The 25381-nt window shown below is 39.3% G+C and overlaps 1 protein-coding gene across 1 annotated transcript; it reads left to right on the top strand.

Moving 5' to 3' along the window:
* The first annotated feature begins 124 nt into the window (after positions 1-124).
* Positions 125-24766, top strand: QTRT2 (queuine tRNA-ribosyltransferase accessory subunit 2). The gene is made up of 9 exons (XM_020879685.2): positions 125-244; positions 5668-5889; positions 6648-6703; positions 8356-8432; positions 11627-11839; positions 15953-16152; positions 18510-18661; positions 20752-20869; positions 22501-24766. The coding sequence occupies exons 2-9, from the start codon at positions 5690-5692 to the stop codon at positions 22730-22732; spliced, it is 1248 nt and encodes a 415-aa protein (XP_020735344.2). The 5' UTR covers positions 125-244; positions 5668-5689; the 3' UTR covers positions 22733-24766.
* The last annotated feature ends 615 nt before the right edge of the window (positions 24767-25381 follow it).

Consider the following 25381-nt stretch of genomic DNA (forward strand, 5'->3'; position numbering starts at 1 on the left):
AGGCGGAACGAGCCGGTTCAGTTACCCATGGCAACGGTAGCGGTTCCTCCGCCTCCCAATCACCAGTGTTCGCTTTGCAGTTACCTTTGCCTTTTCCTGGCGCCTCGTGATGACGCAGTGTTCCCTGATTGGCTCTGGCATGGGTGGCGGTGGTTCGGGCAGAGAGTTTTGCAAGCTGGACACGTGGTAGCGAAAGGAGAGAAACTAGGGAGTTTCAAGTTCCCTAAAGTTGAGAGGTTTGCACGTAAGTACCTCCCTTCCCTACTTCAAATGAGTGGGGGCTGCTGTGAGAGAGTCGCGTCACGTCGCGTCTCGATCCTTCCAGGTTGTGTTGCAGTAACTCTGATTGTCCTCCCGCCATGTCTTTCATTTTCGGGGTCTCCTGGTGGGTCCTGGCTCCTGTAAATCCAGATTCTCCCAAATCGTGTGGCCTCACCTCATCTCAGAGAGAAAAGTGTCTCCTTTCAACAGGAAGGAAGGGTCTGTTTAAGGGTCAAGTTCCCATGCGGAAGTTTTTCTAGATTGTTCAGGATGCTTGGAAGGGTTGGACCGATCTCGAACACCTGAGCTAAGCACTCCGCGAAGTCTGGGGTCCCTGGAGATGGCCCATGGAGTGAAGCTAAATCCGTCGTTATTGACTGAGCCTAGGTGTTCCCGGGAACTGTCCATGCTGGGATATGTAGGTTCATAAGGCAGAGTAGAGATTTAGATCGGCAGCTTTGGACCCAGTCATTTTGTAGTCGTATGACCTTAAGAAACATGTTTAATAACTCTCGGACCCTCGGTTTACTCAAATGGGAGCAATAGTACCTAAATCATTAAGAGTGTGGTACCCAGTAAAAATCAGTGTATGCAGAGACCTCTAATTGGAAACGTAAACTAGACTTCAGATTTGTGAAAGATCAGAGAAGCTTTGCCCTCAGACTACTGCACCAATCATAGGACCTGCTCTGTAACGAGTTTTCATTGAAAGGGTGATGGTTGATTAAATTCTGCTACATCCAAGCTATGCAATATCATAAAGTAGTTAGCTTCAACGGGTAAATTAAGCTCAGTGAATGCCACCAATAACACTATAGCAAAATGGAAAATATGACTGAAAATTATGTCTTAACATTACAGTTAGTATGTAAGCATTGCATATGTTTATGGACAAGATGAGACTTCTAACAGACTACCAGCCTATTAAAATACAGGCTCTTAGTTAGCTCAGTGCACCATATTGTTTAGAAGTCCTTCACACTTTTTAATATGCACGTACAGACAGTGTAGAGTGTGTATTTGTGTGTATATTTATAAATATATATATGCAATTTTTCTTTTGCAAAAAATATGTTCACCTAAGCTTGCTCTTTTCCCTCAACATATTGAAGTCATCTTCCCATGATAGTCTGTAGAGAATCCATTAAGAAACATTAAAAAAAAAAAAAATCCCTTCTTTCATAAGGGAATAGAGGGAGGGAGAAATATGTGACAGTGGAGGTGTTAAGACGGGTACAGTGCTGCGACAGGTGCAGGGAATCTTGGTTAGCCCTTGTAAAGGTATGACTACTTGTCCTTAAAGTGATTAAGAGTTTTTCCACTAACCATTATTTCCAAATGGCTCTCCTAATGGTTAAGACTTAACCAGGAAGTGAAGTGTGGATGTTTGTATACCAAGAAAAGCGTAACCCCAGATATCTTAGAAGAGACTTATAACAAGTGAAAAGGAAAAGGGCCAAGTAAAAACCATTTAATACTTTGGAGACTGTTGGTTTGTTTCTTGAGAACTTTGCTTGGAGTAGTAGATTATATCACTCCAAGAACATATTTTAAAACTATGTGTATGTGTGTATATATTATATTTACATTACTCTGTAATAAAAGATTTTTGTGTTTGAGCCGCTAGAAAAGAGGTGCAATTATAAAAATACTAACCACAAATTGACCAGTAATTAGGAGAGGAAAGCTGGGTTCAAAGCAGGACAAAGTTGCATGTTATTTTTTAAATATTGATTTCTGGGTAAAATACATTCTGATGCTTTCCTCATATTTCTTAATATTTGCATTCATCCTCACAATACAGAGAATCACCACTAGCAGTTTATCTATTGGAATGCTTTTCCGTAAACCCAATTGTCTGTTTTACCTCGCTTACTTTTTCCTTTGATGCTGTGTCCATTCACTGTTTAGGGTAGGACTCTTAAGAAACCCTAAACAGCAGAATGTGAGTGCATTCCATCAGAGTCCCATACTGTGGAGAAAACCAAGTGGGTATTTCTCTCTAGCTGACCTAGTGGGTTCAGGACACTAAGCTGAGGACATTGAATTTCATCTTTAAAGGTTTGGAGATTAAACTTTACATCATATCACAGGAGAACCCATCTCTGCATCTAAGAGCACATGCATCTAAGAGCACAGTGGCTGATGTCTGCTATAACTAACACAGACCTGTAATAACTGACCTTGGGTTAAGGATGAAGGAAGCTGTTTCTTTGATTGAAGAAAGAGTGGCAAAAGGAGATATGTATATACAAACATTGTGTTACTCTCACTTCAAAGATGTAATCAAAAGCAGAGGCCTCGTGGTAGAGACCTGGGTTCTAGACTCTGGTTAATCTCATTTAGCCTCAGAGTCATGGTTGTGGAACAGCAGAGGGATCATCAAGTTCATGACGAGCTCTCCCATTCAGCGTCTCTGGTAGTAATGGTCAGACTTAACTCTTCTCAGCATTTCTAAAGTCTAATGGCAATCATTCATTACCTGGGGTGTTAAACAGAGGTTTGCTAAAGAGTTGTAGATTGTTTTTATCTGAAATTGAGTTAGCTTGACATGGAAAAGCACATTGTCTTATGCTTGTCAGCAGCTTTGTCAGTCCGATTTATTAATAAACTGAAAAAATGAAAGGGTTTGATGAGGAGGAGTAATAATAAAAATTGGTAGCCTTCTAGTCTTAAACTTCATTTTTTCAAACATGCTAGTTTTATCCACTAAAGGCTGTTTCTACTTTTATATGGTCAACTCATGTATATACATTGAACTCTTTGACAAAGCTTAAACACTTAGATGAGACAGAATTTTTGGAGTAAGTGGAGGAACCAGCAAATTCTTCTCTTTAGGCCTTTCTGAAAATATGTGGGACAGTGCAGTTTCTTACATTCTCAGATGTGTGTGAGTAGTAAGTGCTAAGTTCTTGCCCTGTTAGTAACCTTGTTCCAGTAAATTTTCATTAATTCTTATTTTTGTCTCAAAAACCTATTGTTCCTTGTTAGTTGATTCTAATAGAATAATAGGGTTGATTAATTAACCTTAAAGTGAATTTCTCACCTTCATGCTTCCCCCTGCTTTAATTCTCTAGAACTTAGATTGCAAAATACATTCTTTAACTTTGCTATAAATGGTTTCAGAGCTCTGTTAGTTTCAAAACTATTTTTATCACTCGAAATCAGAAGATTATGTGTATTATTTGATAAATCAATAAGAAATATGATTTTGTAAACTGATGACTCTTCTCTTGTATTTTCTGTTACATTCTTATTAGCCTGTAAATGTATTTAATTTTTTGGTATAAACTTCCTTTTATTTTAACAGTTTTAGTATGTAATAACACAGTTTTATAAAAAGTAGCTTTTATATTACCTTTTGTTAAAGCATAAGTTTTTTCCCTTGAAAGTGGCTTAGTCATGTCCAACATTTTGTGACCCCATGACTGTAGCCCACCATGGAATTCTCCAGGCAAGAATACTAGCATGGGCTGCCATTTTCTCCTCCAAGGGATCTTCCTAACCTAGAGATTGAATCTGCATCTCCTACATTGCAGGCAGATTCTTTACCATCTGAGCCACAATGGAAGGCCTCTAATACTCTCTATTTGTGTGGGTTCCAATGAGACTTTTTTTTTAGATTTTTTTTTTTTTTGATGTGGACCATTTCTGAAGTCTTCATTGAATTTGATACAATATTCTTTTATGTTTTTGGGTTTTTTGGCCTCGAGGCATGTGAGATCGTAGCTTCCTGACCAGGGATTGAACCCAAATCATCTGCTTTGGAAGGCAAAGTCTTAACCACTGGACTACCAGGGAAATCCCCAGAGTTATTTTTATGTCTGTATTTGTGATAACTTGAAATAGTGAAGGTTGAGCCATAGAAAATTGATCAGCCTTTCCTGAAATACTCATATCTTTAAAAAAAATTTTTTTTAATTGGAGGGTAATTATTTTATAATATTGTGTTGGTTTCTGCCAATATAATTCATGTTTAACATGAAATCACTTATTGAACCATATAGAAAGTAGTTATTCTTATTTCCAAATTCCACAAGGATTAATTATTTTATTTCAATATAAGAATTTATGACTCCCAAGAAAGGAATATTTGCATTTCTGAATATCTTTTAACTCATGATAGATAATGCTTTATTTGGTAAAACATCTTTTAAACAATGGTTGACTTTCAGTGTGGTTTAATATAGTGCTTAAGGGGATAGGATCTAAGGTTGGAACCATTCAGAGAGCCATGTTAATTTATTTATTAATAAAACTGGGTCTTGCCTAACTTGCAAAAATTTGAGAGGATATAGTGCTTGCTGTAAAGACACTGGTATTTCAGAATGCTGGACATCCAGTGAAAGTTTGCAAATGATCTGCCATGCCTGTTTACCAAGTTTTACAGGGCATTTAAGGAATTGGAGCCTGGGATTTGCTTTACTGAATAATAAGACAATCCAACAAAGTAATTGACAATGTTTTCTGATTTTTTCCCCCCTTCTGTATCTGTGGAATTTAGAAAGTGTATCTTTTTTTTAAATCAAATATTTTTCCTTTCCAATTGTAAAAGCAACTTTGCTTGTGAATTGCATCAATGCACCACAGTTTCTCACCTCTATTTTTAAAAGAACAAGGTTGGAAAATAATCCCACTTCTCAGAGATAATCTCTGTTTATTTGTTCATATATATTCTTCCATGAATGCATGCTCAGTTGTGCCTGACTCTTTGCGACCCCATGGAGTATAGCCTGCCAGGCTCCTCTGTCCATGGGATTTTTCAGGCAAGAATACTTGAGTGGGTTGCCATTTCCTTCTCCAGGAGATCTTCCTGACCCAGGGATCAAACTCGAGCCTCCTGAACTTCTGCATTGGCAGGCAGATTCTTTACCACTGAGCCACCTGTGAAGCCTATATATTCTTCCATATATTTTAATAAACAGCGGAATGCTGCCTTAGAACCTGTTTTCTTCATTTAATTACGTGTTAGGAAGATTTACTATGTTGCCTAGAATCCTCTCAAATCAGAGAAAGAAAAAATAGGTCAAAACAGTATTTCTTAAGCAGTGTGACCTTTCTGTATACACATTTTCAAAGCTGAGAGTAAGCCTTGGCTTCAGAGTGCTCTTCCCATGATTAGTCTTTGCTTCTGTCCTTCCATTTGTTTGGTTTTCATCAGCTGAGACAAAACTTCCCTGATTGAATTTAAATGTGGTTGATGTCATCATATTGCTCTGTGACTTTGGGAAAGGTACCTTATTCTCTCTGTCATTTCCTATCCCCCTATTCCTGATATCTAAAAAAATTCTAGACTGGGAAGTATATGAAACATGATATTTATTTTTCTGTAAGTTGCTTTCTTTCAAAAATGTTTAGCCTTTGGCCATCATGGAACTTCTGAATGTAATGTTCTTTTCTTATCAGGACTTAGAGGAATCCCTTTAAGATGAAGCTAAATCTTACCAAGGTGGTTAATGGCTGTCGCCTTGGAAAAATAAAAAACCTTGGCAAAACAGGGGACCGCACCATGGACATCCCAGGCTGCCTTCTATACACCAAGGCTGGCTCCGCTCCTCACCTGACCCACCACACGCTGCATAAAATCCACAGGGTTCCTGCCATGGCTCAGCTTACACTATCTTCACTGTAAGTATGAGACCTGATCATTCACATGTCAACTTTAGCAGCAGCTTGGTTTCCTTACTAAGTTGCAGTAAAGAGAAAGACTTTTTTTGCTTCTGTATACAGAATGTGTAGGCTTTTTATAGTGAAATCAGAAGAGAGATATCAAATATTATACATCATCTGACCATAACATGGAGGGCACAGGCCGGACCTACATGTTAGAGCTTCTTCGCTTTTCCATACCGCCTACATTGCCGCTCCCAGGGGTGATGGTGCCCATAATGCCCCATCAGGGCTAAACTTGAGACCGCAGGGCTGTCTTCATGCACCAGCCTCAGAGTTTCCTGTCTCTGCACGTGTACTTGCCAGTTCTACTCTAGGGTAACAGAACTAATAGAGTGAGGTCATTTTGTGTCATGTACATACTGACCTTATCCCTAATTGAAAAATCTGCTATTTGATCAAATTACTCTGTAAGATTGTATTAGTAACAGTCATTTTAAAGGAACAAGGGGAAGAAGAAAATCTAGATATTCTGAAGCCCTTGATCTTTGCTAGGTTCTCTTTCTCACAGAGCCACTTGCAAATTAAAGACCTTCGTCCTGGCTAATAAACTCAACCTAATGAGTGGGGACTCCTCAATATGTGTACTTGGTGTTTTGAGACTATACTTACTGTCATGTGGCTCATTTGGCTGAGGAGAGGAGGCTTCAGTTGTTGCATAGAGTATCTGTAGAATGATTCATTATTATGTTACATATTTTTCTATTTTCTTATAGGGCAGAACATCATGAAGTCTTGGCAGAATATAAGGAAGGAGTTGGAAAGTTCATAGGTAAAAGTTAATCAAGTTATTTGCGTGTGCCTTCTGGTGTATTAATTTGGAGGTTGAAGATGCTTTTTGTTTTTTGACTCTTCATGTATACAGTTACTCAATCATAAATATAATATGCATTTATTGAGCATCTAAGAATAGGCATTGGGGATTCAAAGATGAGTGGGAAACAATTAACTGCCCTAATGAAACTCAGAGCCTAGTTGGCATTAAGATAAACAGGTAGTTCTAACAGAGTGTGGTGACTGCATTTGCAGGATCGGGAGTAGGTACATGTATAGTGAGAACCTAGAGGGAGGAACATATAACCTGCTATAGAGTCCATGTGAATGGAGGTCAGAATAGAGATCTCGTGGGTCAAGGAGGAGTAGGAGTAAGCAAGGTTAGGAGGTGGGTGTAGTGGTGGTGGTCGACAGGTTTGGGCTGACGCTCCAGGAGGAGAGCAGAGACCTAGAGGTGAGGGACTGCATGGAACACACCTAAGACCCAAAGCAGGCTTGTCATGTTTGAGCCTAAAACACAGCAGAGGATGAAGAGTTTATATTCACCTATATTCTGATATGTTAATATTGTCTTCTGTTCCAGAAATAGGATTTTAAATCCCAGTATATGTGTACATTTATTTATAGGAAAAGCTTAGCAGTGATAGCCAGAGAACCAACTCTTCTCCAAACAGTTTTCTTCTGAAGCTTTTCCTCAGTCTCTGGGACTCACTTAAGTGACTGAAAATCCGTTTCCATTGGTTATTCAGTCTTGCTGTTTCTAAGGGAGCCTGCACGATGACTTGGTTGTCACAAGGGCCTGTAATCTCCGTAGAGGAATTGATATAATACCATTTCCCTTGATCTGAGACCAATTTTAATAACTGGCTTTAAAATATCCAAGCATATAATTAAGTGAAAATAGCTAATATAAGCTTTCTAGAGATAATTATAATAATTGAAATTGTAGAAAATAAGGTGGAGAACTGCAGAGATTTTTGTTGTTTGCTTTATATTTTTGGTCTTCAGCAAAATCCTGTTTTTTTCCTATGAAAATGTGGCATATGAAATTTAAGTACATATGATTACTAAACAGTTTTTTTAAATGAATGTCTTTTTGATTAAAAAAACCTAAGAAACTATCATCTTGAGTCAATGAAACTTACTGAAAAGGAGATCCATTTGCAGTGTCCTATAGTTTTTCTATAATTCTGTCCCTAGGGACCCATGATGTAGGCTCCATTTATTATTAATAATGTTACCTGTTGGCTGTATAATTTCATCTTTCCAGTAGCAAGTTCACCTTGGATGGTACCTTATTGAGAATGAACTTAATGTTATTTTCTTCAAAGTAAATCAAGTAGGGTCAATATTTCGTTAATCACTTTTCATTGTATCATGCTTCTGGTTATACATTTCCTTTGTAGCAACTCAGTGTTATTAGACATGAATGTTTAATTCTTCTTTTGGGTTTGTAGGTTTCAAAATAATCTTCATTCATGTTGACAGGCCTCCTACAATTCTGAGGTCGGGTGTGGGCAATTTACTCTGTTTTAGCGTTACTTTATCTGCCCTGCTGGATATGAAGCCACATTATGAAGCTGCTCTCAGTTACAGCACTGTGTCATTGCTGATGGAAGTGCTTTCAGGGGTTCTTTTTTGTTTATACAGGCATGCCGGAATTGCTCTTGTACTGTTCCCTGCATGATCCAGTCAGCCCGTGCCCAGCTGGTTATGTAACAAATAAGGTATGTTCTCAGAAGGTCCTTCAAGGCTGAAGCTTTGTCTCAGGAAGTCAGCCCATTGGATCCCTCAGATGCCAGGTTTCCACTGCCTGGGATGCTGACCCATTCCAGATCCCTTTATGCCTTCTCTTTGTTTATATGACTATAGTGGGATGGTGTGGTTTATAGGGCAGCCCACGGATGAGTTAAGGTAAGGAATATATCCTCAGCTTTTTTACTGTTACCAAAAATTTGGGAGGAGAGAAAGGTCAAGTACATGCCCAAAAAAGAAATTGCTATAATGGTAGAAAAAAATAGTCTTTTGGTACCATGCTTTATTTGCAGTTTTAACAACCTCAGGAAAAGTAGGGGAAGTTGCTGATGAGTGTTATCACATGTATAACTATATATAGTAGGACTTCAGTATAATATTGCTGTTTAGAACAGAATTTGAAAAATCTGGATCCATAGCCAGAGATTTTAGCTAGTCAAAAACAGTATCTAGAGGACTTCATTAAAAGTTTTAATCTGAGATACAGCCCCACTGCATTGTCCCAGAGGACAATGTTATGGAAAGACTTCAGTATATACTGCTACTTCACAAACATAGTTACTCTTTTCTTCACCCACTTTATTGATATCAACAATGTCTATTAATCTTACGTAAGATAACTTTTTTAAAATTTGTCTTCTGTTTTACACTTCTTTCTATTTTGCAATTTGAATTCAAAAGAAAATATTTTGACCTCGATTATTCCATTTATAAGGGAGAACGGATTCATTCAAACAGTGTTATGCAGGATGAAAAAGATTGTATGTGGTCCTCCAGTTACATACATCTATTCTAAGAAGAGAGACGCTGTAGGGGAAGCAGTAACCAAAGGATCATACAGAGATTCTTGTGTACTATGAGATTTATGTCTTTGCATATAATTCTGTAACTATGACTAATGAGTGAACATTCATAATGTGTGAGGCCCAGACTGCATATGGACCTAACAAAAGCAGAAGATATTAAAAAGAGTTGGCAAGATCTTCACAACCCAGATAATCACTATGGTGTGATCACTTACCTAGAGCCAGACATCCTGGAATGTGAAGTCAAATGGGCCTTAGGAAGCATCACTACAAACAACACTAGTGGAGGTGATGGAATTCCAGTTGAGCTATTTCAAACCCTAAAGATGATGCTGTGAGAGTGCTGCATTCGATATGCCAGCAAATTTGGAAAGTTCAGCAGTGGCCACAGGACTGGAAAAGGTCAGTTTTCATTCCAATCCCAAAGAAAGGCAATCCCAAAGAATGCTCAAACTACTGCACAATTGCACTCATCTCACTCGCTAGTAACGTAATACTCAAAATTCTGCAAGCCAGGCTTCAACAATACATGAACTGTGAACTTCCAGATATTCAAGTTGGTTTTAGAAAAGGCAGAGGAACCAGAAATCAAATTGCCAACATTTGTTGAATCATCGAAAAAGCACAAGAGTTCCAGAAAAACATCTATTTCTGCTTTATATATTGACTATGCCAAAGCTTTTGACTGTGTGGATCACAATAAACTGTGGAAAATTCTGAAAGAGACAGGTATACCAGACCACCTGACCTGCCTCCTGAGAAATCTGTATGCAGGTCAGGAAGCAACAGTTAGAACTAAACATGGAACAACAGACTGATTCCAAATAGGAAAAGGAGTATGTCAAAGCTGTGTATGGTCACCGTGCTTATTTAACTTATATGCAGAGTACATTGTGAAAAACACTGGGCTGGATGAAGCACAGGCTGGAATCAAGATTGCCGGGAGAAGTATCAACCTCATATATGCAGCTGACACCACCCTTATGGCAGAAAGTGAAGAAGAACTAAAGAGCCTCTTGATGAAAGTGAAGGAGGAGAGTGAAAAAGTTGGCTTAAAGCTCAACATTCAGAAAACAAAGATCATGGCATCCAGTCCCATCACTTCATGGCAAATAGAGAAACAGTGGAAACAGTGGCTGAATTTATTTTTTGGGGCTCCAAAATCACTGCAGATGGTGACTGCAGCCATGAAATTAAAAGACGCTTACTCCTTGGAAGAAAAGTTATGACCAACCTAGACAGCATGTTAAAAAGCAGAGACATTACTTTGCCAACAGAGGTCCATCTAGTCAAGGTTATGGTTTTTCCAGTAGTCATGTATGGATGTGAGAGTTGGACTATAAAGAAACCTGAGTGCCGAAGAATTGATGCTTTTGAACTGTGGTGTTGGAGACTCTTGAAAGTCCCTTGAACTGCAAGGAGATCCAACCAGGCCATCCTAAAGGAAATCAGTCCTGAATATTCATTGGAAGGACTGATGTTGAAGCTGAAACTCCAATACTTTGGCCACCTGATGGGAAGAGCTGACTCCTTTGAAAAGACCCTGATTCTGGGAAAGATTGAAGGCAGGAGGAGAAGGGGACGACAGAGTATGAGATGGTTGGATGGCATCACTGACTCAGTGGGCATGATTTGAGTAACACTGGTAGTTGGTGATGGACAGGGAAGCCTGGCATGCTGCAGTCCATGGGGTCGCAAAGAGTTGGACACGACTGAGCAACTGAACTGAACTGAACGGAAGCATTCATAATGTGTGAGGCCCAGATTGCATTTGGGGCACAACTGTGATATTAGATACTTGCTTCAGACAAATATACAATGGTGTGATAAAGGCTATCTTTTCTATGAAAGAAAGAAATACAAATTGCTGATAGAGCTTATAAGAGTGAGCAATTGATTTTGCCTAGTAAAGTTTGGGGAACTCAGTAGAGAAGATGGCATCTAAACTCTTATGTCTTGAATAGTATTTTACCAGGCAAAGAAGTAGGGGAAGGCCATCTCAATCAAAAGGAATAGTGTGTTGAAAGACAAAGAAATCGGTCTGTGGTGTAGTCAGAAACAGCATGGAGTGGAAGAGAGAGAAAGACTAGGATTCTGGAAAAGTAGTCACAGAATTCTTGGGCAATAACTGAGAAGTTGGCTTGAATGGACATTGAAGTACACTATGAGCTCTCAGGTCCTTAGAAAATTTGGAATATGGTATGGGAAACCTCTTTACCCACCATGTCTAGAAGATTGAATTGCCACCATCTCTCCAGCTGTAAAGAGGAATTGAATTCAGAATTGCTTTAATCATTGTATTATTTTCTTTTTATTTGCATGTTACTCTTGCTAATTCGTCTCGCCTTGTTCCGTGGCAGTCAGTGTCTGTGTGGGGTGTTGGAGGACGAGTAGAAATGACTGCCTCCAAGTTCATGGCCATTCAGCAGGCCCTTCAGCCAGACTGGTTCCAGTGCCTTTCGGATGGAGAGGCAACTTGCGATGAAGCAACTTCCGTAAAAAGAGCCAGAAAGTCTGTTGACCGATCGCTTCTCTTCCTGGATAATTGTCTGAAGCTACAGGAAGAGTCAGAGGTAAAGCCGTCCCACTCACCAGGCCTTTGTCCTGGAATTCTAGCTAATTTACATTCCGTGATACCGCCCTTTCTGCCCCTCCTCCTGTTTCTTGCTCTTCACTTCTTGGTCTCTTTTATTCTCCTGATTTTTTCTTCTTCTCTGAATGTTTTATTGCTCTTTAGGATGTCTTAGGCTCTCTTTTCATCCCACACTATATGTTCTGTCTGGGAAGCTCCCCTTAGTTTTAATTGCTGAAAATTCTAAAATTGTGTGTATGATCAAGATCACTCTCCTTAGCTTCAGAGTTACACAGCCACAGGCCTTTGCTACGTTCTCTCACTAGACTATTCCTCTCATGCACCTCAGACTCAGGTAACAAACTCAGTATCTCCTCTCCTCACACCTGCTCTTCCTCTGGCTCTCCTTCAGCACTGTTCTCCCTGTGTGACAGTCCCTAATTCCTCTGCCCAGAGATTTGAGTCTTTCAAGACCCTTTTTAGTATCGAGTTAATATTCAGTTGTTCACTCCACCCTGACTCCAGTTCCCTACGTATGTCTGGAAAGTGCCCCTTCTGACTCTATATCCTGAAGGCATAGTAACCTCATCATCTCGTGAGCTGGGGAAGATGAAGCTGTAGCAGTGAATAAGGGACCTTGATAGCGGAGTTATAAAGCTGGAAAGGAAGGCAGTCATTAGGAGAGAGCAGAGGAAGTGGGAGAGTAGGAGATAGCGATCAGAGGAGAGACTTTTAGTGTCTGGTCATTTGTATAGAGGAATCCTGAGCCACTAGCAGGCCCCACTGTGGCAAAGCACATGGAGTTTGAGAAAGATCATTATTGTGAGTTTACTAATAAAAAATGTACTTTGGCTAATCAACTTAATATACATGAAATAATTAGAGGAAGCTTACTTGTCATTCTGATAGAACTCTCAGTATCTAAGTAAGGGTTCAGCGTGGGGACATTGCTGCGGCTCTGAATTGTTAGCTCTGCTAACAGTTATTTGCTAGCAATTGTTTTCAGCCAGTAATTACCCTTGTAGGATGAGTAAATGTTTGGATGAGTAGAAAGGAGGACAGGGAGAGTGACAGAGTGTGATTATTAGAAAGGCCAGATGAGCCTCAAATCCCTCTTGTGTGTTGTCAGCCACACCATTTCACATTATTCTTGTGGGCTGGGCAAATGCTCGGGTCCCTCTCTGTACCCCTTATGCTGTTGTCTTGACATGATTATTGATAGTGCCCCCTTTTACTCTTAAGTGTGTTCCATTTTAGACAATACGGTTATACTTTTTAAAAATTTACTTATTTATTTGGCTGTATCGGGTCTTAGTTGTGGCACACGAGATCTTTGGTTGTGGTACGTGGGCTTTCTAATTGTGGTGTTCAGGCTTAGTTGCCTGGCAGCAAATGGGGTCTTACTTCCCTGGCTGGGGATTGAACCTGTGTCTCCTGCATTGAAGGGTGGATTCTTAACCTCTGGACCACCAGGCAAGTCCCTGGTGGTTACACTTCTTATACCCATGAAAACGAGTTCCTAGATGGGTCTGTGCCAATCACGTAAAGGAACAGGCCTGTGTGAATGTCTACTTTGTATGTCTGCAAGCATCTTTTCCTCTGTCTGTGATTTTTTCCTCTTATCCGTTGAATCCTCTTATTCTGAATGCCCTTAAGCATTGAAGCTCCTCAAGATTCTGTCGTCAGCTTTCCTTCCTTCTGCGTGTATTCCCGAGGCCAGGGATGGTAAATAAGTTTCATCTCAAGGTGCTCAGAGCTGTGCACAGTGCAGCAGGGTGAGGAGAGTCTCTTGGCTGTGTCTAGCATGACAGCAGGTGAGGGGAGTGGCAGGCCTATGCCAAGCACCTCCTGCTGTCTAGCCTGGGCAGTCGCACCAGTATATACATTACCCTAACTTTTATTCCTTATCTTCAGTGGCTGATACCTCAAACTCAGAATCATCTTCCCTCACCCTCCACTGGTGTCCTAGGATGCCCTGTCTTGACTCTTCTCATCATCTCCCTGGACATCTGAAATAGGAGCCAGGAGTCATCCTATTTTTGTCCTCATCCTCTCCCCAGGAAACTCAGCAGTCAGGTTGTATTGAGTTGTTGATTGTTCTTCCTGACGAGGTTGCAGATCCTCTCTCTCCTGTTCATTCCATTGCTACTGCCTCAGTCAAGATCCTCTTTGTCTTCCCCAATGATTCAAGTCATCTCTACTCCATCCTTTAACCACACTCACCCTCAGTTCACTCTCCACACAGCAGCTTAAGTCTTGTTTCTGGAGGAATAGTCTGATTATGTTCCTCATGCTTAAATCAAGAATCCGGATGAATATAGCCTTTTAGCTTCTTTATAGCCTTCCAGGCTCCCTTCCCACCCACTTCTTCTATCGAAGAGCCACTGTTGATGGGTATTTTTCCTTGTAAACCTTATTTTTTATAGTTACATACACATAATTATTACATATATGCATGCCTCTGGTTTTTTATTACATGAATATGATAATCTTTTCAGGAGTTTGCTTATTTTTATTTAACAATGTCTTGAAAATTATTTTCCTGTTAGTGTATCTATTACTATACATTCTGCTTTCTTTTTAAAACAACTGTGTAGGAAGCCATACTATGAACATATTATACTTTACTTAAGCCTCTACTCTATTGATGGATGTTTAGCCTGATTCCAGTTTTTCATTATTCTAAACATCTTTGTTTCATATGCACCAAAAATAAACTTTGGTGCATATGAATAACTATATTTGTAGGTGATATTCTTAGAAGTGGAATTTTAGAATGTATAAAGATAAAAGTATTGACATTTTGGTAAGTGTTGTATGCTTGCCCTAGCAAGAGGCTGAACTAATTTTTATTCTCTGTAGTTGTCAGGGTATGTAAGTGCCATTTCTCTAACCCTTTTACCTCCACTATTTTGCTTTTTATCTTTTGACTTTTCTGTCAGTGTGATGGGCAAAAATGGTATCTAATTATTTCCAGGTTTCATTTCCTTGTGAGATTTAGTAAGCTCTCCGGATGTGTTTTTCTGAAGTTCATATTCACATATTTGCCTAGATGTCTGTAGGGCTGTCCTTTGCTTAGAGGATTTGTTGGAGCTTTGTCCATGGTGTAGACATTTAGCTATCCCTCCAAAGAGTAAGTTCCCCTTTACCTTTGTTGATAGTATATTTCACTAGGGATTTTTTTTTAATGTTTCTGTGTTCAATTATGTCTGCCTTTTCCTTCCAAAGCTTTATGTTGCTTTGGAAGGGCTACCTTATCCCAAGAGTATAAAAATACTTAATCTGTTTTTCTAATACTTATATAACTATATGTTTTATGCTTAGATCTTTAGGGCTATTGGGAATTTATTTTTGAGAATGGTGTACAGTACTAATTTTTGTTTTATCTTTTTCCAAATAGGTAATCAGTTGTCCCAGCCAAACAGTATCACAGTTCCTAATGTTATTTATAACTAAGAGATTTTTTTCCCCCCCAAACTTTAAACTTTTTATTTTGTATTGGGGTATAGCTAATTAACAATGTTGTGATAGTTTCAGGTGAACAGCAAAGGGACTCAGCCATACATATATATGTATCCGTTCTCTCCCAAACCCCACTCCCACCCAGGCTGGCACATAACATTGAGCAGAGTTCTATGGGCTATACAGTAGGACCTCATTGGTTATCTATTTTAAAGTTAGCAGTGTATACGTGACCTTCCCAAAGTCCCTAACTATCCCTTGCCCTGGCAACTATAAGTTTGTTTTCTAAGTCTGTGAGTCCTAAGAGACTTAGAAGTAGCCTAGAGTAGACCAGGAGAACCATTTCTACAAATGAAAGCTGTTGCTTTTGTTCTTTTCCTCTTGTACCTGCCTGGTGTGTGTTTAAGCTAAAGCATGACTGCCTATGTTGATTGTCTCAGTTTCTCTTCAGTCTTTTCTTACCTCTTTGAATGGCTTTCAGATTGTGTTCTTTGGAACCCTAAAGGTTCTCAGGAAGGAGAGGGTGCCATCCCCCTGCATGCTTCAACTGAGATTTCATCTCTCCAGGGGGCTTCTGGGAACTAATGCTCGTTTAAACAGAGGTCTCCACTACTGAAAACAGTTAAAAATGTTCAATCCTTTCTCACCTTAGGCCCTCCAGAAAAGTTCGATCATTGGAGTGATCGAAGGTGGAGACGTGACGGAGGAGAGGCTGAGGTCGGCTCGAGAAACAGCCAAGCGGCCTGTTGGCGGCTTCCTTCTGGATGGCTTTCAGGGGAATCCAGAGACCCTGGAGACTAGACTGCACTTGCTGTCGTCAGTCACTGCAGAGCTGCCGGAGGACAAACCAAGGCTAGTGTTCAGGAGGATGCAGGCCAAGCCTGGTGGGCTACAGAATGTGCAGTGTAGTATGCAGTCTCTACATGGGCGTGTCTTGATGTTTTGATTATGTTCTTTCTGGGCTGAGTCTGCTTGGGGGAGTTTCCATCAAGCCCGTCTTGCCTTTGATTTTAGAATGTGGGCCAGAGAACGGTGCCATGTGAGTTAGTTTATTTGATTCTTATAAGTGAGGGCAAGTGTTATATTATTCCCCCTCATTCTTGTGCCAAATATAAATAATGTTCTTTATCCATTATAACCTTGGGACAGGTAGAAAGCCACATGGCACTCTGGCCTTAATCACAGAAAGCTGAGGACAGATTTGGGATCCCCAGTGGAATGAAGACAGATTCTATCAATAAGGACCTTAAAGAGGTTCTTAGATTTGAGGCAGGTAGTGAGGAGTATTTTTTGAAATTGAGGGAACTGGCAACCTGAGTGGGGCTGGCTGTTTCCATCCATCACAGGATTTACTATGTGCTGGAGAGAGGAGTGATCTGCAAGATTTTAAGGCAAAAAAACCTGTAAGTTTCTGCATACAGCTGATGTCTTACCAGACTATCCACATTTTTTATTTTTTTTAAAAAAGACTCTATCTAGTCTTTTATCCCAGTTGGTATGAATAGTCATGCTTTTTTTTCCTGGAGATACATTAAGAGGTTTGATTTTGGGGTAATGCTTATATCCCTCGGGCTGATGAGTAATATTATGTGTGCTATGCTTAATCACTCAGTTGTGTCAACTCTTTGCAATCCTGTGGACTGTAGCCCGCCACGCTCCTCTGTCCATGGGATTCTTCAGGCAAAAATACTGGAGTGGGTTGCCATGCCCTCCTCCAGGGGATCTTCCCAACTCACGGATCAAACCCAGGTCTCCCGCATTGCAGGCAGATTCTTTACCTGCAATGGTCTGAGCCACGTGGGACACCCTGAGTTATATATATATGTATGTAATTTTACTACTTTTTTTAAAAAGGTCCAGGTATAACTTGCAGTTAAGTATATGGATTTTAGGCATGCCTTGATGAATTTTTATTCCTGTATATGCTTGTAAACACCAGCCAGAACAAGATATTTCCAGCACCCTAGCCAGCATTCTCCCCACCCTCGCCCCAGTTTTATCCTAGTCCTCTGTGTTCATTGCTTTCCCTCCTGTGCTTATTTCATTTGGGTGCAGATGACAATTCAGCACTAGTATTTCTAGTCATTTTCTGGACTTCTTTTGAATTAAATGCTCACAGATGTCTGTTACTGGATTTGAAAGCTGGGATTGTTTTTCTTTCTCTTAAGTGTGTAGAAATGCCAGCTTCAGTTGGAGAGGAGTTCTAAAAACATGACATTACTTGAAGGAAACTGTAGTCAGAAAAACCAGCATATATTTAAGGGTTCTGGTTGTTTAATATTACATAAACCTTTTTTTGGACTTCTTTTAGAAATCAGGGAGTCTATAAGCTTTTCTCTGCTAGTTTATAAAAGGGACTATGAGTAAAAAACAAACATTAAAAAATAGCAGCCAGCCAGCCCTGATCTATTGCATCTCCCCATCTTGTTTTAGTGGCAAAACCTAGTTGAATATTATTAGCACTCTCAGAGTGCATTACCTATTGTCTCTAGAAATACCATCTCATTCTACCATGCAGACATTTTGTTAATGGAGAAAATACAGAAGAAGCATAAAGAAAGCTAACTAGTTTCTTGGATCCTGTGGGCAGAGTTGAAATTCCGAGAGTAAGAATTGCTTTGTAAATGGAGCTATGAAGAATACAGTAGATAAAAATGTCTTTCTTGAGCCAACAATGAAAAAGAATTATAAGCAAAGTACAGTTAAAACATGGAAGAGTATTTGAAGGGGAAATAAAACACACAGCTTTACACTAAAAAAAACAATCATATGCAGTGAATAGAAAGGCTACAGAATTAAGTCCAAGACTGGAGATTGTTTCAGAAGGGATGAGGGAGAAAGAAAACTAACCCTTATTAGCTTCTCTTTGGAGTCAGAAACTACACTCTGCTTTTTCAAGTACATCATTCATTCTCACAGTCAGTCTATGAGATGTGTATTCTTTTGTTTTTAAAATTTGGAAAACTAAAACTCAGAAAGGTTAAGAAACCTTCCCAAAGTAACACAGCAAGTAAATAAATGGCAGAGTTGAGATTCCAGTCCAGGTTTCTGCTGCCAAAGCTCTGTAGTCTTTCGGCTACACCTGTTTTATCTGCTGCCTGCCATGCTAACCATGATTTTCATTATTATTTACTGTTAATGCCTTCTGGAAAGACTCTGATTTCATTCCTGGCGTTGTCCTCATGTCACTGTATGTATTATTTTCACAGGCTCATCTGTGGTGTTAGTCGGCCAGATGAGGTGCTCGAGTGTATTGAAAGAGGAGTGGACTTATTTGAGAGTTTTTTCCCTTATCAAGTGACAGAGCGGGGATGCGCCCTGACTTTCAGCTTTGATTACCAGCCGAATCCTGAAGAGACATGTAGGTCTTTTGAAGTTAATCTCTGTGTCACCCTTAAATTCTTTCTATTTCCTATCGGCTTTTGGCTTGAGTCACAAACCAGAAATATGTGCATACTGTAAAGCTAGCCTTTTATAAAACTACGTCTTTGTTTTTTATCTGTACGCCCTGGCATGTTGGCACACAGAACCAGGCACTTAATGCTACACACATAGCTCATCAATATTCGGAAGTGATTTTTGTAGAGAGCAGAACCAAGAAAAACAAAACCTCTTCTATTAATAGCCAGAAAAAAAGAACATTCAGAGTGAATGAATAGTGATGAAAATCTAAGAAAAGAAAACCTTTGAACTGCTTGGTAAAAGTTAATTCATTTTTTCACAAAGGAGTTCTTGTCTGTTTTTTGCAAACCTCATGCTAAAATACAGGGAGTCTCACCCTCTCTGGTTTTAGTGTTACTTTGTTTTTTTTTTCATACTGAGATGTGAAAGCTGTTTTCCTCTGCTAATGTTGCTTTGAAGCACTGCCATTTGCTTTTATTGTTTAGTTATTCAGAAGTCAAGAAAATCAGTTTCAGATTCTAATGTTTAGCTGGCAATAAAAAAGGAACCGGGATATAGACTTAGGGTTGGGGTCCCTTGAAGTGTCTCTGCAGTGTTTCAGGAGAGTGTTGTGGGCCCGTTTGCCCTCTGGCCTTCAGAGTGTGCTTTCCTTTCCCGCCTGCTGCTCCCCTTAAATTTGAGTAGTGTCAGAGACTTCTTTAAAGGCTCCTTTTATTCCCCATAAGTGATGAAAATTTCATTCAGGATTTGTTACACTTCTGTAACATAACTTAAGCAATAATCTAAATGGAATTATTTCTGGAAACAAAATCAATCAAGTTGATCAAATTCTTAAGCAGTGGAGGCCAGGTTTACTATCTCTTAGACAGACTAGAACATATGTATATAGATAAGTGTACCATAAACTCTTTATAAATGTTCATGGCTTCATTTACAAGTGAAATTATTTCTGCCAGCACATAGGTGATTGTTAGTCATTCTGTACTGTGAATATGCAAAGCTCTACAGAGAACCTGGTATCGAGTTCTTTGGAACAAACAAGTTCCTTTTGGGCCAGAGAAAGCCAGATTTCTTCATGATTGGAAAAACTGAGTTTAAACATTTTTATGAAAGTATTATTATGAATCATATTTGTGTATGTGCATACTAAATGGGGGCTTTTTGCCAATTACAAAGTGAAAATTCCACAAGAATTAGTTGCCTGATGTTGGCAGTAATTTCCCCAGTGACAAGGACTTTCCAAAAGCCAGGGTTTTATTATGGTTTTCCACATCAGCATGCCAATAATGGCAGCAAAATTAGAATAGCCATGGGCTCAATGCTCAGGTTACATCACTTTTTCCTTTCACCTGGGTGAATTTACCTTCCTAGGACCATCTGCCCATTTTCCTTGGGCCTAACATTGTTATTACTCATTCTCAGAAATACTTCTCTACTTGCACTCTGGCTGGCTCTTTGCATAGTAACTAGTGTTTCTCTTGCAATTCCAGCAATGTTCTTACTTAAAGCAAAGAGTTCAAGGGAACAACTCAAATTCCCATTTAATTCTGGATTAACTGAGTTCCCTGGAGGGCCAGAGTCTCCATACGGAATACATAAATTAAAACCATATTCTACTTTTAATCTGTAATATAGGCAGTTACAAAGCCCAGTGAATTTGCATGTACATTATGATAAGACATGACTCCCAACACACAGGCACACACATTTATTCTTTCCCTCCCCTCTGTCTTACACACACACGAACATACACACATCCAGCTGGTTTTTAAGAAATCGTTCCTTGAGAGTAAGATTATAAGATATACACTTATAACCATGTTTTGCTAGACATAGTTGAGTCTCCAGGTTTTGATACTATAGATTACAGGTCAGTGATCACCTTGTTACATGTTCCTTTTTTTAATGTGTGTGCATTTCCGTAAGATAAGTTCTAAGGAGTGGAATTACAGGGTCAAAGGACCTGAAATAGTAACTAAAACAAAAATTCTCCCAGTGGCCCCTCTTTATCTGATCTTCATTCAAGACTTCTTTTTGGTTTGTCCTCAGTATTACAACAAGATGGAACACAGGAAGAAATAAAATATGTGGATCAAACAAAGAAAAGTAAAACAACCAGTTGCAACCAAGAAATGACATCATTTGAAATTAATCTGAAGGAAAAAAAGTAAGGATTGTTTTTTTAAATTTGATTTCTGTCTTTTTAATTCAGTCTGTTTTAAAAGTTTTATGTAACTGTTCCCTTCTCAGTTTATGAGTTCATAATAGTTGGACATTGTTTGGGCCTTCTCAAATTCAGTGCCTGCAGAATTCTTTTTTTTCTGTAGATGAATTTGTGTACTTTGTCTTGACAGAAAACTGAGGCTTGATAACTAATGTTTTAGAAGAGCTCTCAGGAGGATTAGACCAAATCCATTGTTTGGTGTTTCTTATGATTACTTTAAATAATGACAGTGTAAAATAAGAATTTCAAGATAAAATAAAAAAAGATTTTTAAATTTTAAGGAATTTAAGCCATCTTGGTTATATACAAATTATAAATCTTAAGTAAAGTATTTGCCTCTATAAAGACTAAACTAAGATATCTTGTAACTTTGTGTTTGGCCAAAAGTGGAAATTATCAGTGAACAAGTGAGTAGTTTTCTGGAACTTGGTATACTTATTTTAATGCTGGGGTATTTTTGGTCTTATGTAAAGGGACATTTTAGGGACTCAGACTTATTTATTACTATCTAGTAACAGTACAGACTTGAAAATTTATGAAAGAATGTGAAATTCCTAGTTCTTCTTTCTGTAGTGACTTCTCGATTGTAGGTCTGAAATGCTGATGTTTACCATGTTTGACTTATTGAAAAATAACCAAGGAGGTTCATTTCTGTTTTTAAAAAGCTAGGGTGATATAAATGGTTACTACTAAAATTCCCTTTACATTGTAGATATCATTGGAAACTGCTGTATTTATCAGCAATAGACTTGAAGCTTTGGAGATTTGGCATTCAGATTGTGGTTCTGCTCATGACTGTGTGACTTTGGTCAAGTCATATAACTTTTTTTAAATAGCTGATAAAGGATAGTACATATAGTGCTTAGCATGTGCCTATCTGTGTCCCTTACTATATTAAATCATCTAATTCTTGTAACAGCTCTATAGGTAAGCACTAATAAGGCATTGTTATTACCTGATTACATTTCAGATGAGAAAACAGACCCAGGGGGAGGTTAAGTGACTTTCCAGAGTTGTGAAGCAGGAAACAAGCCCAGTCATTGTAGCTCCAGAGCCTTCCCTTTTAGCCCCCTTGGCCAGTCTTCATTGGTAAAGTGACAGGAAAAATGTATGTCTCCACGGGTGGTTGCAGAGATTAAATGAGACAGAATATATAGAAGTTTTTTGTAAACTGCAAAAAGCTCTGCAAGTAAAAGGTCATACCATCTCTTCTAATATTATAGTTCTGATGGCAAGTGGGAGAAGAGTGTCATTCATCGGAACCGCGTCTCCTCACATTTTTGTGTGCCTTTACAGTGTGACTAACCATGCTCAGCAGGAGGCAGCGAGCATGTGACTCTGCTGCCGCTCCTTGGTAAGCCTTGGTCTAGGAGGCTGTATCCATCAGAGCTGGACTTCTGAATCTCCTGACCTGCTGTGCTCTCTCCATTACCTTTTGGCTACATTGCCCTCTTCAGCAGGTGCCTGGCACTACATTTGCTAGTCATGTTACTAACTGTTGGTTATGTGCCAACAGAATAGGTGGTCTGGGTTCTCAGTTTCTTGTGGAATATCATTGTAACTTCCTTCCTCAGGTACCAGGAGGACTTCAGTCCTCTCGTGAGAGGGTGTTCCTGTTATTGCTGTAAGAACCACACTCGTGCGTACGTCCACCATCTGCTGGTGACCAACGAGCTGTTGGCTGGTGTCCTGCTTATGATGCACAACTTTGAACACTACTTTGGGTTTTTCCACTCCATCCGGGAAGCACTGAAAAGTGACAGACTGGCTCAGTTGAAAGAGCTCATCCGCCAGCAAGCCTCCTGAGACGTGGCACCCAGTCTGACTCTTCACGTCGAGCCTGCACCACAGTTGTGATGTGGGAAGAAGAGAGCCAGAAGTGATCGTAACTTTAAACTTTAATCGCTTATATTTGAGAATGAAGTCTGCTTAAAGCAGGAACATCTGTACTGAGCTCTGCCCACATGAGACTAAAGAGACTTCTTACAACTGAAATGACCTAGATTGATCAGAAGAAACTGAAACATGACCTTTCATATTTCTACACTCTTTTAGTCAATTGAGATTTGTTTAGTCAAAGATAAGCTTTAGATATAAGAGGACAGCCTTGAAGTGGGGATGATGAAAATCTGAGGGTTCACTAAATTGGATTGGAACTTGAAGGGAGATGATTGGTCGTAAGTCGTATGACCTCTGTGGATATGTGCCTGCTGACCAAGAGGAATCTAGCTGATTCAAGAGTTTTCTTCATTTTAATCCTAATATTCTCAGGGGCCTCTTTTGGGTTCTTCTGCCTCCCAAGCTGTCCTGGCAGTGCAGTCAACCAGAAATGACTCTTGTGACTTCACCAGGCTCACATCTCCATGGAATGTGGAGCTCTCACGTTGCTCCAATGACCAGTTGACACAGGGCACACTCTTCATTTGACCATATGGTCTTTCTGTGACTTGCCTCCCTAAAGTCACCACAGTTGCCTATGTGGAGCTGAAAGTGCATTGCAGCTTTCATCTGGTCATACAGATCCACTGTGGTCTGCCTTTCAGGCTCATTCATAGTCGAGCCACTTAATAACTGAAGTTCCATCACTTGGGGAGATTCAGTCACCGTGTGTTCACTTGGATGGAGCCCTGGCCTGGCTGTTAGGGGATTGGGTTTAAGTTACTCAGCTGTAACACTTGGGCATATATCACTTAACCTCCCCATTCCTGTTTCCTTCTGAATAATGAGGACAGGCATAGTGAAGAGTACTAGATAAATGTCTAAGATTCCATCCAGCTCTTAATATTTGGGGAACAAGAAGTTTTAGATTAGAACCATAGCTTTACATGTATCCTTGTTTATTGATCACTGTTGGCTTGATTTAAAATACAGTGGTATCAGGAGTTAGGTAACAGTAGAGAGACTAAAAAGAGGTTTGGCCCATGGATTTTATTTATTTATTTTTTTTCCCATTTATTTTTATTAGTTGGAGGCTAATTACTTTACAACATTGCAGTGGTTTTTGTCATACATTGAAATGAATTAGCCATGGATTTACATGGCCCATGGATTTTAAAGTGGTTGGTAAATTGGCATCCGCAGGTCCTGAGGCTAGGAAGGCCTTCCCTGATCACATCTCCTATGAATTTTTTATGCTCTTGTCAAAGGAATGACATTCGTGTTGATGATATGACAGGTGATTTTTATTTAGAAGTGCTTTTCTATGTTTGTCAACTTTCCTGTAAAAATACACATACGTGTGTGTTTCACACATAGTTTTTATAAAAACAACAGAACCAAAAAGATGCCTTTGTTTTGTTTGTAGGGGTATAAAATATTTGTTTTATATTCTTATGCTGTATTTTTCTCTTTGTTCATTTTAGTGGGCATTACTGAACATTGTTTTTGATTATTATGTGGTTACTATATTTTTATATGTTGCGCGACCATCTATATGGTCTTCTTTTATTAGTTTAAGAATGTATATGAATTCCAAAGTTCATGAATTTCAGAATTCACAGATACTTCCTGTAACCTCTCCTCCAATGAATGGCAAGGATACTTACAAAAGACAGAATTTCTGTTCTCAAGAATCTTCTTGTTTTGAAATATATTGGATTGGACTTGTTCATATGTTTATAGTCCTGTTCAATGTCAAGCCCATTGTTGGAGGAGTATTAATAAATATCCTAGAATCCATATAAAATTTATGAACTTTATTTGTATTCAAAACACTGAAAATTCTACCCAACTTTGTCCATTTCTCTGGGTCTTTTTCTTATTAGCACATTTGAAAGAATATTTCTTTCCTTTAAACTGATTAAAGTCAATAACCAATAAACATTTTTAATTAAAAAAATATACTAATCTGGTTTCTTATAAATAGTGATGCATCTATTAAACAAAACATTAATTTCCATGGTACCAGAAATGTTCTCCATTAGAAAAGAATTTTTCTACATTGATTCCATATGTAGTCATTGTTTTTAAGTGAACTCACACTAAATGCAGAATCCAGGAAAGAGATTGAGGGATGCACCTGTCTTTTTACATAATCAGAGGCCTTAAGGTTATGCTAGTACATAATAAAATAATAGTAATAGCCACAGTCTATGGAATATTTTACTGTGCCAGGCACCTTAGTAAATGCTTTCCACACATATCTCATTGACTCTTACAGCATGGCTGTGGTGCTGATATTATTCCTAGCTTGAGTTTCAGGAAGGTTGAGTTGTCTGCCTGAGGCCTACCAGGAATTTCTGGAAGGTTGAGTGGTTTGCCAAAAGCCTGCCACTAGTCAGCTCCCAGGTTGGACTTGGCTCCATCTGACTAAAACTCAAGTTAACTGTTGCACTAGCCTCTTCCTGGTGGCTTGCTCCTGAGTTGAAGGGGCTACAGGAAGGACTGAAGAGAGAAGCCTTCTGGCCCTGAGGTGCAGGGGGCTTCTGGAGCTTTGCTGGAGCTCAGTCTTGGCTC

The sequence above is a fragment of the Odocoileus virginianus genome, chromosome 4, assembly GCF_023699985.2.
Source record: "Odocoileus virginianus isolate 20LAN1187 ecotype Illinois chromosome 4, Ovbor_1.2, whole genome shotgun sequence".
Taxonomy (NCBI): Eukaryota; Metazoa; Chordata; class Mammalia; order Artiodactyla; family Cervidae; genus Odocoileus; species Odocoileus virginianus.